This window comes from Mustela nivalis, assembly GCF_964662115.1.
Source record: "Mustela nivalis genome assembly, chromosome: 15".
NCBI classification, from domain to species: Eukaryota; Metazoa; Chordata; class Mammalia; order Carnivora; family Mustelidae; genus Mustela; species Mustela nivalis.
In genome coordinates this window covers 13,051,887-13,066,606 of record NC_139034.1, presented here as the reverse complement: position 1 = coordinate 13,066,606, position 14,720 = coordinate 13,051,887, and the positions used below count along the sequence as shown (strand labels likewise).

At 56.6% G+C, this 14,720-nt stretch overlaps 1 protein-coding gene across 1 annotated transcript; it reads left to right on the top strand.

The window, feature by feature from the left end:
- Positions 1-4,644: 4,644 nt before the first annotated feature.
- Positions 4,645-9,229, top strand: LOC309848776 (ral guanine nucleotide dissociation stimulator-like). The gene is made up of 4 exons (XM_082700769.1): positions 4,645-4,696; positions 5,095-5,202; positions 6,779-6,972; positions 7,560-9,229. The coding sequence occupies exons 2-4, from the start codon at positions 5,110-5,112 to the stop codon at positions 7,621-7,623; spliced, it is 351 nt and encodes a 116-aa protein (XP_082556895.1). The 5' UTR covers positions 4,645-4,696; positions 5,095-5,109; the 3' UTR covers positions 7,624-9,229.
- Positions 9,230-14,720: the final 5,491 nt, after the last annotated feature.

Sequence of the window (14,720 nt, the reverse complement as noted above, 5' to 3'; positions counted from 1 at the left end):
CTCGGGCAGGACTGCCAGGTCGCAGGTGGACAAGGAGTCCGACTGGTCTCGGACAGGAGCTGGAAGCCCAGGGGCCCAGGTTCCCACATAGGTTCCCTGGGATATTGGTTTGGATGCGTACCCTGTCCTCTGACTTCTCTGCCTCTATGTCTGTCCCCAGGGCCATCTATGCCATCCTGGATATTTGGGTGGAAAGGTATCCAGGGGATTTTGTGCAGCCTCCAGAGTATCCCAACTTGCATGCTCTACTGGCCTACCTGCAGGTCAATGCACCTGGCTCGGACCTGCTGTGCCGTGCCCAGCTTCTGCTGCCAGAAAGGCAGCGCACTGAGACCACAGAGCCCGAGGCTGGTGGTGAGGAGGACTGGGGTTGACTGATGTGGGCCTGAGGAGGAGGCAGGGTGGGCCACCCTGAGGAAGCCTCCATAGATTGTAGTTGGGCCGAGAGGAGTGAGTTATCTCAGATCCCTGTCCCCATGGGCTTCTGTTGGGGACACCTTCCAGGGGCTGGGTCTTGAACGCAGGCCACGCTGAGTGGTGGGGAAAGGGAAAGGTGAGAGGGAAGTCAATCAAGCTGATGATGCTTTCTCTTCTTGGAGCTACAGCACCGGCCCCAGAGCCAGATCAGGATGAGTCTCGGGAAGTTGTTCCAGCAGCCACTCTGGCACCCGCGGCACCTCTGGGGCCTGAGCTGGCCCCCGCCATCCCTGCTGCAGCTGCTCACTATGGGATAGGAAGACCAGTGAGCCCCCCTGACCCGTTGGGGCCAGGGCAGATGGTCGTCAGGGCCCTCGTTCACTTCTCTGCCACGGAAGAGCCACCAGGCCTTTTGACTTTCCTGGATGACCAGCAGGGTCCTGCCCCCGAGCTGCCGCCCCCTGCCTCCGTGGAGCAAGCAGGCTCGGCCCCCGAGCTGCCGGCCCCTGCCTCCGTGGAGCAAGCAGGCTCGGCCCCCGAGCTGCCGCCCCCTGCCTCCGTGGAGCAAGCAGGCTCGGCCCCCGAGCTGCCGCCCCCTGCCTCCGTGGAGCAAGCAGGCTCGGCCCCCGAGCTGCCGCCCCCTGCCTCCGTGGAGCAAGCAGGCTCGGCCCCCGAGCTGCCGCCCCCTGCCTCCGTGGAGCAAGCAGGCTCGGCCCCCGAGCTGCCGCCCCCTGCCTCCGTGGAGCAAGCAGGCTCGGCCCCCGAGCTGCCGCCCCCTGCCTCCGTGGAGCAAGCAGGCTCGGCCCCCGAGCTGCCGCCCCCTGCCTCCGTGGAGCAAGCAGTCTGGGCCCCCGAGCTGTCCCCACCTGCCTCCGTGGAGCAAGCAGGCTCGGTCCCGGAGCTGCCGCCCCCTGCCTCCTCCGTGGAGCAAGCAGGCTTCGCTCCAGAGGAGCACCTCGTGCTTGCTACAACCAGAAAGCATGTCTTTTCCATCCTCCTCGTTGCTTTTTTTGTATTTCTTCTCTTTTGTGTGTATGTATATAATTACATACTAGATTTAATTAAAGACAGTAGAATTTGAGTTTACATAACATTTTACTTGCATCCTTTGCAGTGGGATATGGAGGTCTCATTAGGTCCATCCAGAGTGTTGCACAACCATGTCGTTCTGCAACGTTTCCGTCACAGAGACACCCGCGCTCCTCATCGCTCACTGCTCTGTCCCTCGCCCAGTCCCTGCAACCGCTGCTCTGCTCTCTGTCTCGGCCACTTCACCTCGACTTGGATTTTCCTCTGCTGGAATCCTACAATATGGCCTTCTCTGTGTGTCTGCAGAACACAAGTGTGATTCCCCTCTTCAAACTTTGTTATACAAATAACATTTTATTACATAGGAATGTTCCTGAAAGAACAAAGATCACGGGAAGCCCCCAAATGAACTATTTTCATTCTGAGCTAGGTTTCCCATTTAGAAGCATGCCTTGAAAAGCAGAAACCATGAGAGAAATGTCTGGGTCCATGAGACACCTTTACATGCTTTCAATTTCCCGGGTAGTCTGCGTTTCAACTATTCTGATGGGCATCTTATCAAATATTAAAATCATATCTTAAATATTCTCCTTTCTTGCTAACAAGTTAGGTCATCAAGAGGTCTTTAGGTTTTATTCAGACTATATCTATTTAGTCAATAATAATTTAAACATGAAAAAAAAAAAGGCACATTCCTTCTACCAAGGAATAATCCCCCATCACACACGGCGTCCTTCTTCTCTGCCTTTCCCTCTAAGTGTAGTGTGTGTGTGGGGGGGTGGGGTGTGCGCACATGTTTGTGACAGAGTGGGACAGGGAAAGTTCAGGGGCTCTGTTCTTGTTCTACCTAACGTCCCCTCAGTGGACTGACACTGTCGCTCTGTCCCCTTGGGCATTCTCAGTGACAGCATTCAGGAACCCCCTCTGTTGAACAACTAATTCATATCCAGTTATTTGACTCTCATAATGTAAGTGATAAGCACGTCTGTGTCATAAATGTCTGTTTCTTTAGGAATGATTCCTGTAAACACCAACACCGGAACACGCTTTACCCACATTTTTAGGGGACTGGCTGCTGGCTCCTTTATGCTGTCTGCATTAGGGAGAAGCATTGCTTTGGAAAGGAGGGATCCAGGACTCTATAGATGAGACCTGAAATCATGAGGAGGACAAGCCAGCAGTGATGACGTCGGGGCCCTGGGAGTGACCACAGAGCATTGGGGAGGCTGCCCACAGCGCCCTCATATGTCCTCTCCCAGATGCTCCCCTGCCCCGTGTCCTGGAACACACCTCACCCATGCCCTGTCTGGTGACACGCTCCAGCCACTCCAACCCCCCCGGGCTCAATCACCCAGACTCTCACTGGAGCAACCAGACCCTGCTCCAGGCCAGCAGAGGGGCACAGGCCAGGCCACTCCTCTCGGCTTGCTCCCTGTCCTTCCTGGCTGAACCCCATCCTCTCAGGGACGAACCTCCAAGGACAGTGCCGGTCAATGGGTGACAGACAAGTGTTCATGCAGATGGAGTTTTTGTGGCAAGAGCAGAGCCACTTGAACTGTATGAGCAAGAGAGGCCTTTACAATGCACATCGGCTGCTCATGGAAACTGCAGGATGAACAGAGCCTCAACCAGGGGCTTTGGCACTGGACAGAGCTCATCCACACCCTCAGGATCCTCTGGCTGTGACCCCTTGACCCTGCCAAGCCCAACCTTGCTGAGATCTCTCTCCTCCCACAAAGTCGGGAAGGGGAGTCCCCTTGATCTGATGCTCTAATAGAGGTCGTCGTCAGTAACTCCTGTCTGTGCAGTTACTGGGCCACTGGTGGGCTGTTATTCTGCCTGCCAGCCTCAGTCTCCTCATCTGTGAAATGGTCCTAACACCTGCCCTACCATCTCATAGGATGACTATGAAGATCATACTGACCAACTGCGAGGTGTCGGAGGTCTCGCCAAGGCTTCTGCTTCTTCTAGACCACTCCCAGGAAAGTGATCACCCAACTATGCTGTGATTCAGAGTACAGGGCTTTACAGAGTAGAAAACCGGGATGTAGCTTCATGGTTTTCAGCCATTTTCCCTAACTGATGTCTGGGAACTCTGAAGCATTCAGGGCCCACCTGGTCTTCTGGGGACCACCAGGATCCTGAGATCATGCTGTCACACCTGGGATATCACCCCACTTCACCCCTTGAACACTTTTAAGTCAGGAATGTCCCAGACAGGGGTAAACACCTAAATGTTTCAATCAAGCACCTGTCTGTCGATGGAAACTTTGCAGTAGGCTTCTTCAGGTAGGTGCCTCCCCTCGGATGTATCCATAGCCCTATCATCCGCATAACTTGTTCCCACCCAAGGGCCAAGGGACAAGGGACAAGGCCAGTCCCTTACTAAGGGATTTCATTGAAAATTCGAAGCCTAAGTTCTTGAGAAGCTATTACCCAGCCCTTTGTAGGAGGGGCTGTCGTCTTCTGGGACTCCAGAATATGAGCACTGATGAAGACATGTGTGCACTCAGGAGCGAGTGTGCTTGTGCACACAAACACACACACCCCAGGAGGGACTGTGGGGTGGGATCTGATTAGTAGCAGATTCCAAGAAGTTGATAGGAGGGAGGAAATTGGGAGGTATTTCCTACCTGTGACAGCACTCCTCTAACATCAGAGCTATTATTCAACCTATGCCTGTGGACATCTGATAGAAAGACATGCTGGAATCATCCATATTTTGCAGAAAAGACCATCCCTGTCAGGCACAATGGCTTATCTAAGGTCCAAACCAGGTAAGCATAGAGACTTGTGTCTGAAACCAGGTGTGTTTGCAAGCTGGGGCACTGGCTGCTCCCAGACCTTCCCTGGGGGCCTGTTCCGAGGGGTGTGTTGGGGTCACTGTGTACAGATGAGATGTGTCCTTGCATGCAGAAGGGGCAAGAGGAGATGGCAGACCGGAGCACTGTTCGTGTAGGGGTCCAACCAGGAGTGGGCCCCGGTAGGGGATCACAGGCAGTGATGTCACTGCCTGGATCACAAAGGCCCACAACTTATAACCCCTGCAACCAGGACACACACTCTAGTCCGGTGTCAGGGCTATTTGGATAGAAACGTCGGAGATAGAAAGATGTTTTCATCCTGTCTACGTACATCCCGGGGCTCTGGGAACCAGAACTCCCAGGAAAATTGCTTGTTCCCATGCTGTAGGCATTGGCTGAAACCACCCTCCCGATGCCTCAACACATTTCGAGGGAGACGCCATAAGGTACTTACTACTGAGGAGACTAGGCGATGCCCACCCCTCTGAACCGTCCTAGGGAAGCCCCATCCCTTCCTCTGGAGTTTGGGGGGAGGAGGGATATGTGGGGGTTCCCGCCCATGGGCTGGAGGAGGGTGAGCACAGTGGATACCCTGGTGATCCCTTCTTGTTCACACCAATGTCATGGTGGGCTGGGTGCACCGGGGATTCCTGAGGTGCCTCTTAGCTGTGCCAGAGCATATCCAAGGCCCTGAAGCTGGGCCACGTTTCTCTCCTTGGGGGAGGGCTCTGCCACCTGGGCTGTGGTGTGTCTGGAATGGAGCGCCCTGGGTCTGAAGACCAGCAAAGGCCTCCAGACAGGGCTCTAAGGTCTCCTGCCTGCCTGCCGGGCACTGTCTTTACAGAACGCTCCAGAGGACATGGTGCAGGAGCTGAATGTTGACATCCCGTGCTCTCATTCCCCAAAGGACAAGAAGCCGCACATGGCCAACAGAGTCTGGCGCTGGCTCAGGGTGAGTGCAGGTGCTGGGGAGATGCGACCCCTGGGAATCTGATGCAGCACCAAGGGCCCCACTTCCTAGAAGCCAGCCTGGCCTCCTAGAGTCCTGTACTCCCGTGAATCTGCATCCCCACTCTTCCCCAAACTGGCCCTCATGGCCCTGCCCATGCCTTGGACAGAAGTAGAGCCATTGTCCACATACTTATAGGAATATCATTAAAGAGACTTTAGACCAGATCTCATCCCGTTTATCTAGACTCCTTTTGCCCTGTGCTAGGCATTTTCCTAACTCGTGCTCCCAGGTGGCCCAACAGTCCTTCCTCAGGTTATACAAATCTTGCAAATGATCATTTGCAAGAGTGAGTTGGGAGACTCTGATCCAAAGGGACATGGGGCCCATGGTACTCTGTCTCTTGCTCTGTGCTTTTGTTTTGATGGAACACATCTTTGGGGCCCCTAGGGTCAGGAACAGGGGCCTCACTGCACTGCATGGTAGTCCAGAAGGCCAGTCATTTATCACCAGCATCTAGCCCTTTCCAGGGGCAGGACTGGATATAATCCCCTTCTGTGGCCAATGAACAGTGCTCCATCCTACAGCCTCCGTGCCCTCCTATCCTACGCCCTCTTGCCTAAAACGTCTGTGTTCTCATCTCAAGAATGAGATATGTTGGGTGCCAGGGTGGCTCAGTGGTTTCAGCCTCTGCCTGCAGCTCAGGTCATGGTCTCACGATCCTGGGATCAAGGCCCACGTTGGGGTCTCTGCTCAGCGGGGAACCTGCTTCCCCGTCTCTGTCTGGCTGCCTCTCTGCCTACTTGTGACCTCTCTCTGTCAAATAAATAAATAAATAATCTTTAAAAAAATAAAAACAATGGGGCTATGTCATCAGAAATCACAGGATCCATGCCACTCATGCAGGGACGTGCTACCAATACTCTGCTCACAAAAGGACCTGAGATACTAGCAAGTTCAGACATCATTTTTTTCAATTCTTTGTATGGATACCAAGAACATATTCTCTTTTGCTTTAAGGTTTCTTTCTTTCTTTCTTTTTTTAAAATTTTATTTCTTTATTTGACAGACAGAGATCACAAGTAGGCAGAGAGGCAGGCTGAGACAGAGAGGGGAAGCAGGCTCCCCACCGAGCAGAGAGCCCGATGCGGGGCTCGATCCCAGCACCCTGAGATCATGACCTAAGCCAAAGGCAGAGGCTGTAACCCACTGAGCCACCCAGACACCCCTTCCTTAAAGGGTTCTTAATTGATTGATTGATGGATGGATTGAGAGGGAGGCAGGGGAGAGTGGGGAGAAGCAGAGGGAGAGACAGAATCCTCAAGCAGACACTGCCCTATGGACACAGCCGTACGGGGAACGCAGCCTCAGGACATGGAGAGCATGACCTGAAGCAAAACCAAGAGTCTTAGGCTGAACCCAATGAGACACTGAGTCACCCGATTCTTTTTCGGACTCTGGGCTCTCTTGTCCCACCTCTTGCAGAAGTCCCTGAGATCTGGGGGCTCATTCTGCCCTCCAAGCCCCAACCCTCCTGGTGGCCACAGCACTGACTCATGTCTCCTCTGATTCACCTCAGGGGAAAAATGGCTCAACGAGGAAGAGGAATAAGACCTTGATACTATGGAACACTCGTGCCAGTTCATTGGAGGCCATAATAGATTACCTGGTGACTGCCGTCATAAAACAAGATCTAAACTATGTTCACATGTTTCTTGAAATACATCGCACCCTTGCTACCACCCAGGAGGTGCTGGGCCTCCTCTTTGCAAGGTGAGCACCCTCCCCTGCCCCTAACTGCTCCGTGGGATTTGGCCAATGCCTGGTTGTGAGACTCTGGCAGGTCCCCAAGCTTCCCCAAGCTTCCCTTGCTCCTAACTGGGGCAGAGGTATTATAGGGACTCAGTGGGGTCTTGTAGGGAAAGAACACTTGGTAGCCTGCGCCAGTGGAAAAGTCTGCTGTTGGGCCTGTGGGCATGCTCTTTGAACATTCCCGTGCCCTTCATGATGAAACCTCTGCCTCATCCCTGACTCTCACTATCATCTTGAGCCGGGCTCCTCTGCCACTGAAAGGGAGATCTGAGATTCCTTCTGGGGTCTGTGTGTGGCTGAATCCAGAGCAGGCAACCCTGAGGGTGAGCAGGGGCCAGGGCAACTCAGATGTCGGTGATGGACTGGTTGGGGCCCTTTCATTCAGCAAGCATTCAGGAAGCCCCGGTAGGTGGAGGCGATTGTCTCGGAGCTGAATGGGATCCCGGCACAGAACAGACAGCACCCCAGGGCTGCAGGCTAGTCGAGGGTCAGGCGGTGAGAGCCAACATCCACAGACATATCATGTGATGCCCCCTGGCCTCCTCTAGATTCGGATGCTATTACTCCACGTATGGCGAGGACGGCGGACACCAGAACCAGCGCGACATGTGAGTAAGCTTTGGCTGCTCTAGGAGGGCCTTCCCTCTCCAGCAGGGCAGTAAGGGTACTGTGAGTTCAAGGGGCTGATGGACCTTCATGCACACCTCTGTGATTCCTGCTTTACGGTAAAGGTCTGAGAGCTTCTACTGGAAACTGGGAAGGTGCCCTGGGGAGCTGGGGTAGGTGTGTGAGCACTGTGGGAGAGCAGAGGGGCATGGAGGACAGCTTCAACCCCTGAGTGGGTCATGCTCCATCCCTGCCCCCTCCCAGCCCTCTCTCTGCCCCAATTCTGGGACCCAGATAGCAGGATTTAGGAACCATCGCACAGCATTCTGTTGGCACCTGCACGCTGGGTGCTCAGAGGGGGCTCAGGGAGAGTGGTGACCCAGTAGAGCCCAGGGAGCAGCAGACATCCCACACCCTGTGGGAGGTGAGTGTCAGTGGAAACAGACCCACTCTCCTGGCACCTAGTGACTGGGCAGAGGAGGTAACGGTGGAGGTATGGGGAGGGTCCTCGGAAGGCCTGGCTAGAGACAGAGTCCCTTTGTTCCCTCCTCGGTTGGATCTTCACGGAGCAGAGGTGAGTGCAGTGAGGGTAATTAAGAGGCCAGACACCACCCCTCCCTGGACACATGCAGTGGAATTCAAATGGCTCGTGGGCAAGGAGACAGACTGAGGAGTGTGTCCAGCTCCCCTAAAAAGTCCAGAAATGCTCCCCCCATTGACCAAGGACTCCCACTCCCAGAGGCTTTTGGCCAGCCCGCCGTCTGGGAGTAGGCCTTTCTCGGGCAGGACTGCCAGGTCGCAGGTGGACAAGGAGTCCGACTGGTCTCGGACAGGAGCTGGAAGCCCAGGGGCCCAGGTTCCCACATAGGTTCCCTGGGATATTGGTTTGGATGCGTACCCTGTCCTCTGACTTCTCTGCCTCTATGTCTGTCCCCAGGGCCATCTATGCCATCCTGGATATTTGGGTGGAAAGGTATCCAGGGGATTTTGTGCAGCCTCCAGAGTATCCCAACTTGCATGCTCTACTGGCCTACCTGCAGGTCAATGCACCTGGCTCGGACCTGCTGTGCCGTGCCCAGCTTCTGCTGCCAGAAAGGCAGCGCGCTGAGACCACAGAGCCCGAGGCTGGTGGTGAGGAGGACTGGGGTTGACTGATGTGGGCCTGAGGAGGAGGCAGGGTGGGCCACCCTGAGGAAGCCTCCATAGATTGTAGTTGGGCCGAGAGGAGTGAGTTATCTCAGATCCCTGTCCCCATGGGCTTCTGTTGGGGACACCTTCCAGGGGCTGGGTCTTGAACGCAGGCCACGCTGAGTGGTGGGGAAAGGGAAAGGTGAGAGGGAAGTCAACCAAGCTGATGATGCTTTCTCTTCTTGGAGCTACATCACCGGCCCCAGAGCCAGATCAGGATGAGTCTCGGGAAGTTGTTCCAGCAGCCACTCTGGCACCCGCTGCACCTCTGGGGCCAGAGCTGGTCCCCGCCATCCCTGCTGCAGCTGCTCACTATGGGATAGGAAGACCAGTGAGCCCCCCTGACCCGTTGGGGCCAGGGCAGATGGTCGTCAGGGCCCTTGTTCACTTCTCTGCCACGGAAGAGCCACCAGGCCTTTTGACTTTCCTGGATGACCAGCAGGGTCCTGCCCCCGAGCTGCCGCCCCCTGCCTCCGTGGAGCAAGCAGGCTCGGTCCCCGAGCTGCCGCCCCCTGCCTACGTGGAGCAAGCAGGCTCGGCACCCGAGCTGCCCCCACCTGCCTCCGTGGAGCAAGCAGTCTGGGCCCCCGAGCTGCCGCCCCCTGCCTCCGTGGAGCAAGCAGGCTCGGCCCCCGAGCTGCCCCCACCTGCCTCCGTGGAGCAAGCAGTCTCGGTCCCCGAGCTGCCCCCACCTGCCTCCTTGGAGCAAGCAGGCTCCGCCCCCGAGCTGCCGCCCCCTGCCTCGGTTGAGCAAGCAGGCTCCGCCCCCGAGCTGCCGCCCCCTGCCTCCGTGGAGCAAGGAGGCTCGGTCCCTAGAGCTGCCGCCCCCTGCCTCCGTGGAGCAAGCAGTCTCGGCCCCCGAGCTGCCGCCCCCTGCCTCCGTGGAGCAAGCAGTCTCGGCCCCCGAGCTGCCGCCCCCTGCCTCCGTGGAGCAAGCAGGCTCGGCCCCCGAGCTGCCGCCCCCTGCCTCCGTGGAGCAAGCAGTCTCGGCCCCCGAGCTGCCGCCCCCTGCCTCCGTGGAGCAAGCAGTCTCGGCCCCCGAGCTGCCGCCCCCTGCCTCCGTGGAGCAAGCAGTCTCGGCCCCCGAGCTGCCCCCACCTGTCTCCGTTGGGCAAGCAGGCTCGGCCCCCGAGCTGCCGCCCCCTGCCTCCGTTGGGCAAGCAGTCTCGGCCCCCGAGCTGCCGCCCCCTGCCTCCGTGGAGCAAGCAATCTCGGCCCCCGAGCTGCCCCCACCTGCCTCCTTGGAGCAAGCAGGCTCCGCCCCCGAGCTGCCGCCCCCTGCCTCGGTGGAGCAAGCAGGCTCCGCCCCCGAGCTGCCGCCCCCAGCCTCCGTGGAGCAAGCAGTCTCGGTCCCCGAGCTGCCGCCCCCTGTCTCCGTGGAGCAAGCAGGCTGGGTCCCCGAGCTGCCGCCCCCTGCCTCCTTGGAGCAAGCAGGCTCGGCCCCCGAGCTGCCGCCCCCTGCCTCCGTGGAGCAAGCAGTCTCGGCACCCGAGCTGCCCCCACCTGCCTCCGTGGAGCAAGCAGGCTCGGCCCCCGAGCTGCCGCCCCCTGCCTCCGTGGAGCAAGCAGGCTCGGCCACCGAGCTGCCGCCCCCTGCCTCCGTGGAGCAAGCAGGCTGGGCCCCCGAGCTGCCGCCCCCTGCCTCCGTGGAGCAAGCAGTCTAGGTCCCCGAGCTGCCGCCCCCTGCCTCCGTGGAGCAAGCAGTCTCGGCCCCCGAGCTGCCCCCACCTGCCTCCGTGGAGCAAGCAGGCTCGGCCCCCGAGCTGCCGCCCCCTGCCTCCGTGGAGCAAGCAGTCTCGTTCCCCGAGCTGCCGCCCCCTGCCTCCGTGGAGCAAGCAGGCTCGGCCCCCGAGCTGCCGCCCCCTGCCTCCGTGGAGCAAGCTGGCTCGGCCCCCGAGCTGCCGCCCCCTGCCTCCGTGGAGCAAGCAGGCTCGGCCACGAGCTGCCGCCCCCTGCCTCCGTGGAGCAAGCAGGCTCGGCCCCCGAGCTGCCCCCACCTGCCTCCGTGGAGCAAGCAGGCTCGGCCCCCGAGCTGCCGCCCCCTGCCTCCGTGGAGCAAGCAGTCTCGGTCCCCGAGCTGCCCCCACCTGCCTCCGTGGAGCAAGCAGGCTTAGCTCCAGAGGAGCACCTCGTGCTTGCTACAACCAGAAAGCATGTCTTTTCCATCCTCCTCATTGCTTTTTTTGTTTTTCTTCTCTTTTGTGTGTATGTATATAATTACATACTAGATTTAATTAAAGACAGTAGAATTTGAGTTTACATAACATTTTACTTGCATCCTTTGCAGTGGGATATGGAGGTCTCATTAGGTCCATCCAGAGTGTTGCACAACCATGTCGTTCTGCAACGTTTCCGTCACAGAGACACCCGCGCTCCTCATCGCTCACTGCTCTGTCCCTCGCCCAGTCCCTGCAACCGCTGCTCTGCTCTCTGTCTCGGCCACTTCACCTCGACTTGGATTTTCCTCTGCCTGGAATCCTACAATATGGCCTTCTCTGTGTGTCTGCAGAACACAAGTGTGATTCCCCTCTTCAAACTTTGTTATACAAATAACATTTTATTACATAGGAATGTTCCTGAAAGAACAAAGATCACGGGAAGCCCCCAAATGAACTATTTTCATTCTGAGCTAGGTTTCCCATTTAGAAGCATGCCTTGAAAAGCAGAAACCATGAGAGAAATGTCTGGGTCCGTGAGACACCTTTACATGCTTTCATTTTTCTGGATAGTCTATGTTTCAACTATTCTAATGGGCATGTTTTCAAGTATTAAAATTAAATATTCTCCTCTTGCTAACACGTTAGGTCATAAAAGAGTTCTTTAGGCTTTATCCCGACTATGTTTATTTAATAAATAATGATTTAAAGATGAAAAAAGGAAGGCATGTTCCTTCTACCAATGAATAATCCCCTATAATACACGGCATCCTTGTTCTCTGCCTTACCCTCTAAGTGTAGTGTGTGTGTGTGTGTGTGTGTGCGTGCGCGCGTGCGTGCACATGTGCGCACATGTACATGACAGAGTGGGGTAGGGAAGGTTCCGGGGCTGTGCTCTTGTTCTTCCGTATGTCCCCTCAGTGGACAGACACTGTCGCTCTGTCCCCTTGGGCAATCTCAGTGACAGCATTCAGGAAACCCCTCTGTTGAACAACTAATTCATTTCCAGTTCTTTGACTCTCATAATGTAAGCGATAAGCACGTCTGTGCCATAAATGTCTGTTTCTTTAGGAATGATTCCTGTAAACACCAACACTGGAACACGCTTTACCCACATTTTTAGGGGACTGGCTGCTGGCTCCTTTATGCTGTCTTCATTAGGAAGAAGCATTGCTTTGGAGGGATCCAGGATTCTATAGATGAGACCTGAAATCATGAGGAGGACAAGCCAGCAGTGATGACGTCGGGGCCCTGGGAGTGACCACAGAGCATTGGGGAGGCTGCCCACAGCGCCCTCATATGTCCTCTCCCAGATGATCCCCTGCCCCGTGTCCTGGAACACACCTCATCCATGCCCTGTCTGGTGACACGCTCCAGCCACTCCAACCCCCCCGGGCTCAATCACCCAGACTCTCACTGGAGCAACCAGACCCTGCTCCAGGCCAGCAGAGGGGCACAGGCCAGGCCACTCCTCTCGGCTTGCTCCCTGTCCTTCCTGGCTGAACCCCATCCTCTCAGGGACGAACCTCCAAGGACAGTGCCGGTCAATGGGTGACAGACAAGTGTTCATGCAGATGGAGTTTTAGTGGCAACAGCAAGAGTCACATGAACTGTGTGAGCAAGAGAGGCCTTTACAATGCACGTCGGCTGCTCATGGAAGCTGCAGGATGGACAGAGCCTCAACCAGGGCCTTTGGCACTGGACAGAGCTCATCCACACCCTCAGGATCTTCTGGCTGTGACCCCCTGACCCTGCCAACTCCAACCTTGGTTTCCCTCAAGTTAAACTTGTGTGAGAGAGGGGGCCCGGCTTCCTGCTGACACCCCTCCTCTCCCACAAAGTCGGGTAAGGGGGTGTCCCCTTGATCTGATGCTCTAATAGAGGTTGTCGTCAGTAACTCCTGTCTTGTCCTCCAGAAGATGGAGCTAACCAGGCACACAAGATAGGTCCTCAGAGAGAGGACATTTGGGGCTCTCCCTGCAGGAAGAGAGAGAAACACCAGCGAGTGGGACTCAGTGAGAAAGGGGAGCTCTGAGCGCTAGGGGAGGGGCTGCCGTGGGCTGTGCGCTGCCTTACTGGTCAGGGGCTCAGGCTTCGTGTTGGCTTGCAGGGAGTGCCCAGGCTTTATCCCACCAACAGGTCCATCAAAAACCAAACTGACCTCCATCAAACATTTTCAACCCCAGCCACGAAAAGGCTCTGGGGCCCTGGCAGCCAAGGAGGCCCAAGACGCTATGTACCAATGGTTCCATGGTGGGGGAAAAGTGGGACAGGCGTGATGGAACTGGGGGCAGCTCATTTCCCTGCTTTGGGGAGAAAGAGCCCCATCACAAGGCACCCCAATATTTGTTCTAAAAACAGGTGGCAGCACAGCGGGCTCCAGCTTGCCAGTCTCCACACGGAGGACTGTCCATGTCCAGGACACTAGCTCTGGGGGACGTCCTGCCCCAGGGCTGGCCTGGGTCTGATGGGTGAGCACCAGTGTAGTGGGATCCCATACTGGCGGGCAGGAAGGCTTTCTGGAAGGACGACTGGGTCAGGGGAGTTTGGATTGGCAGGCTGAAGGGACACAGTAGGGCAGAGGCCCAGAGCCCACGACGGCAGCGTGCTCCAAGGGGGCTACTCTGAGCAGGTCAAGCTGAGGATTACTGAGTATCTTTTGAGAGCATGAATCAGGACAGTCAATCCCCCTAACCAGCTCATGAGGAAGGGCAAAATGCTGTCTCTGTTGGACTCCGAAGGAAACCAAGGCTTTAAGAACCTTCCCCTCTCCATGCTCCCCATAGAGTCATAGGCAGGATTTGAACCCAGGGCTTGCCAGGCTTGTGGGCCCCAACTCACAAGAAGGTTGCGTCCAGATGCTTCAGAAGGGACTTCTCAACTCTGAGGTTCCATGAGCCTTTGTACCCAGGGAGAAACCTCCTCCTGCCCAGACACAGGCTGGTGGGACTGGGAGAGTCCTCAGTGCCAAGTCACATCGTCGTCAGACAACAGACCCAGGCCAAGCCCCAGTCAGAGGTGGCACCACTGCCCCTTGAGTTCAGGGAGATCTCCAGGCCAGGGGTTGGATGTGGAATTTTGTTTCCAGCGAAACAGACTGCCCGACAACAGGGACGTTTTTTCCCAGCTGAAAACATCTCCCTGTTGAGAGAACATTCCTGGAGAGGTGACTGGCTGTAAACACATCCCTCAGTCGGTCCACGTCACAGGACCTGGGAACCTGAGAAGCATGCCCGGCAAGGCCAGGAGTCAGCGCCACATAGCACAGACTCTCTGTGTCAGTCTAACATCCCTGCCTGGGGTAAGCCCCTGGCGGGCCTTGGGTGGGCCGTGGGGCTCCTGGCACAGACTAGACCAGAGGTGACTCTAGCAAGAGTTTGACAACCAGCTTTCCAGGGGTGCAGCCTGGGCTCTGGTCCCACCACCTCCCCACACCACCCCACCCCTCTCCTGGGAAGGGTCTTACCTCCAGCTGCTCCTACTTCTGCTCACCTCCACTGTTCCTACTGGGTTTCTTGGCACTCCCATCACTTGTACTGAATTCCTGCTCCCAATTACAGGGTTGGATGGGGTGATCGATGGCACAGCTGGTTGCAGAATTGTGCACCTAGAGATTTTTACCTGTTTGGGTCGCCTGTGAGGACCAAGAATGAGCTAATTTCCTTGTCACCATCCAACATCTGACATGGCCGGGCAGTAAGGAGAAGACTGAACCTGCAGCTTGGTGGGCCAGACCCTGAGTTGCCTCAGCCCGTCCCC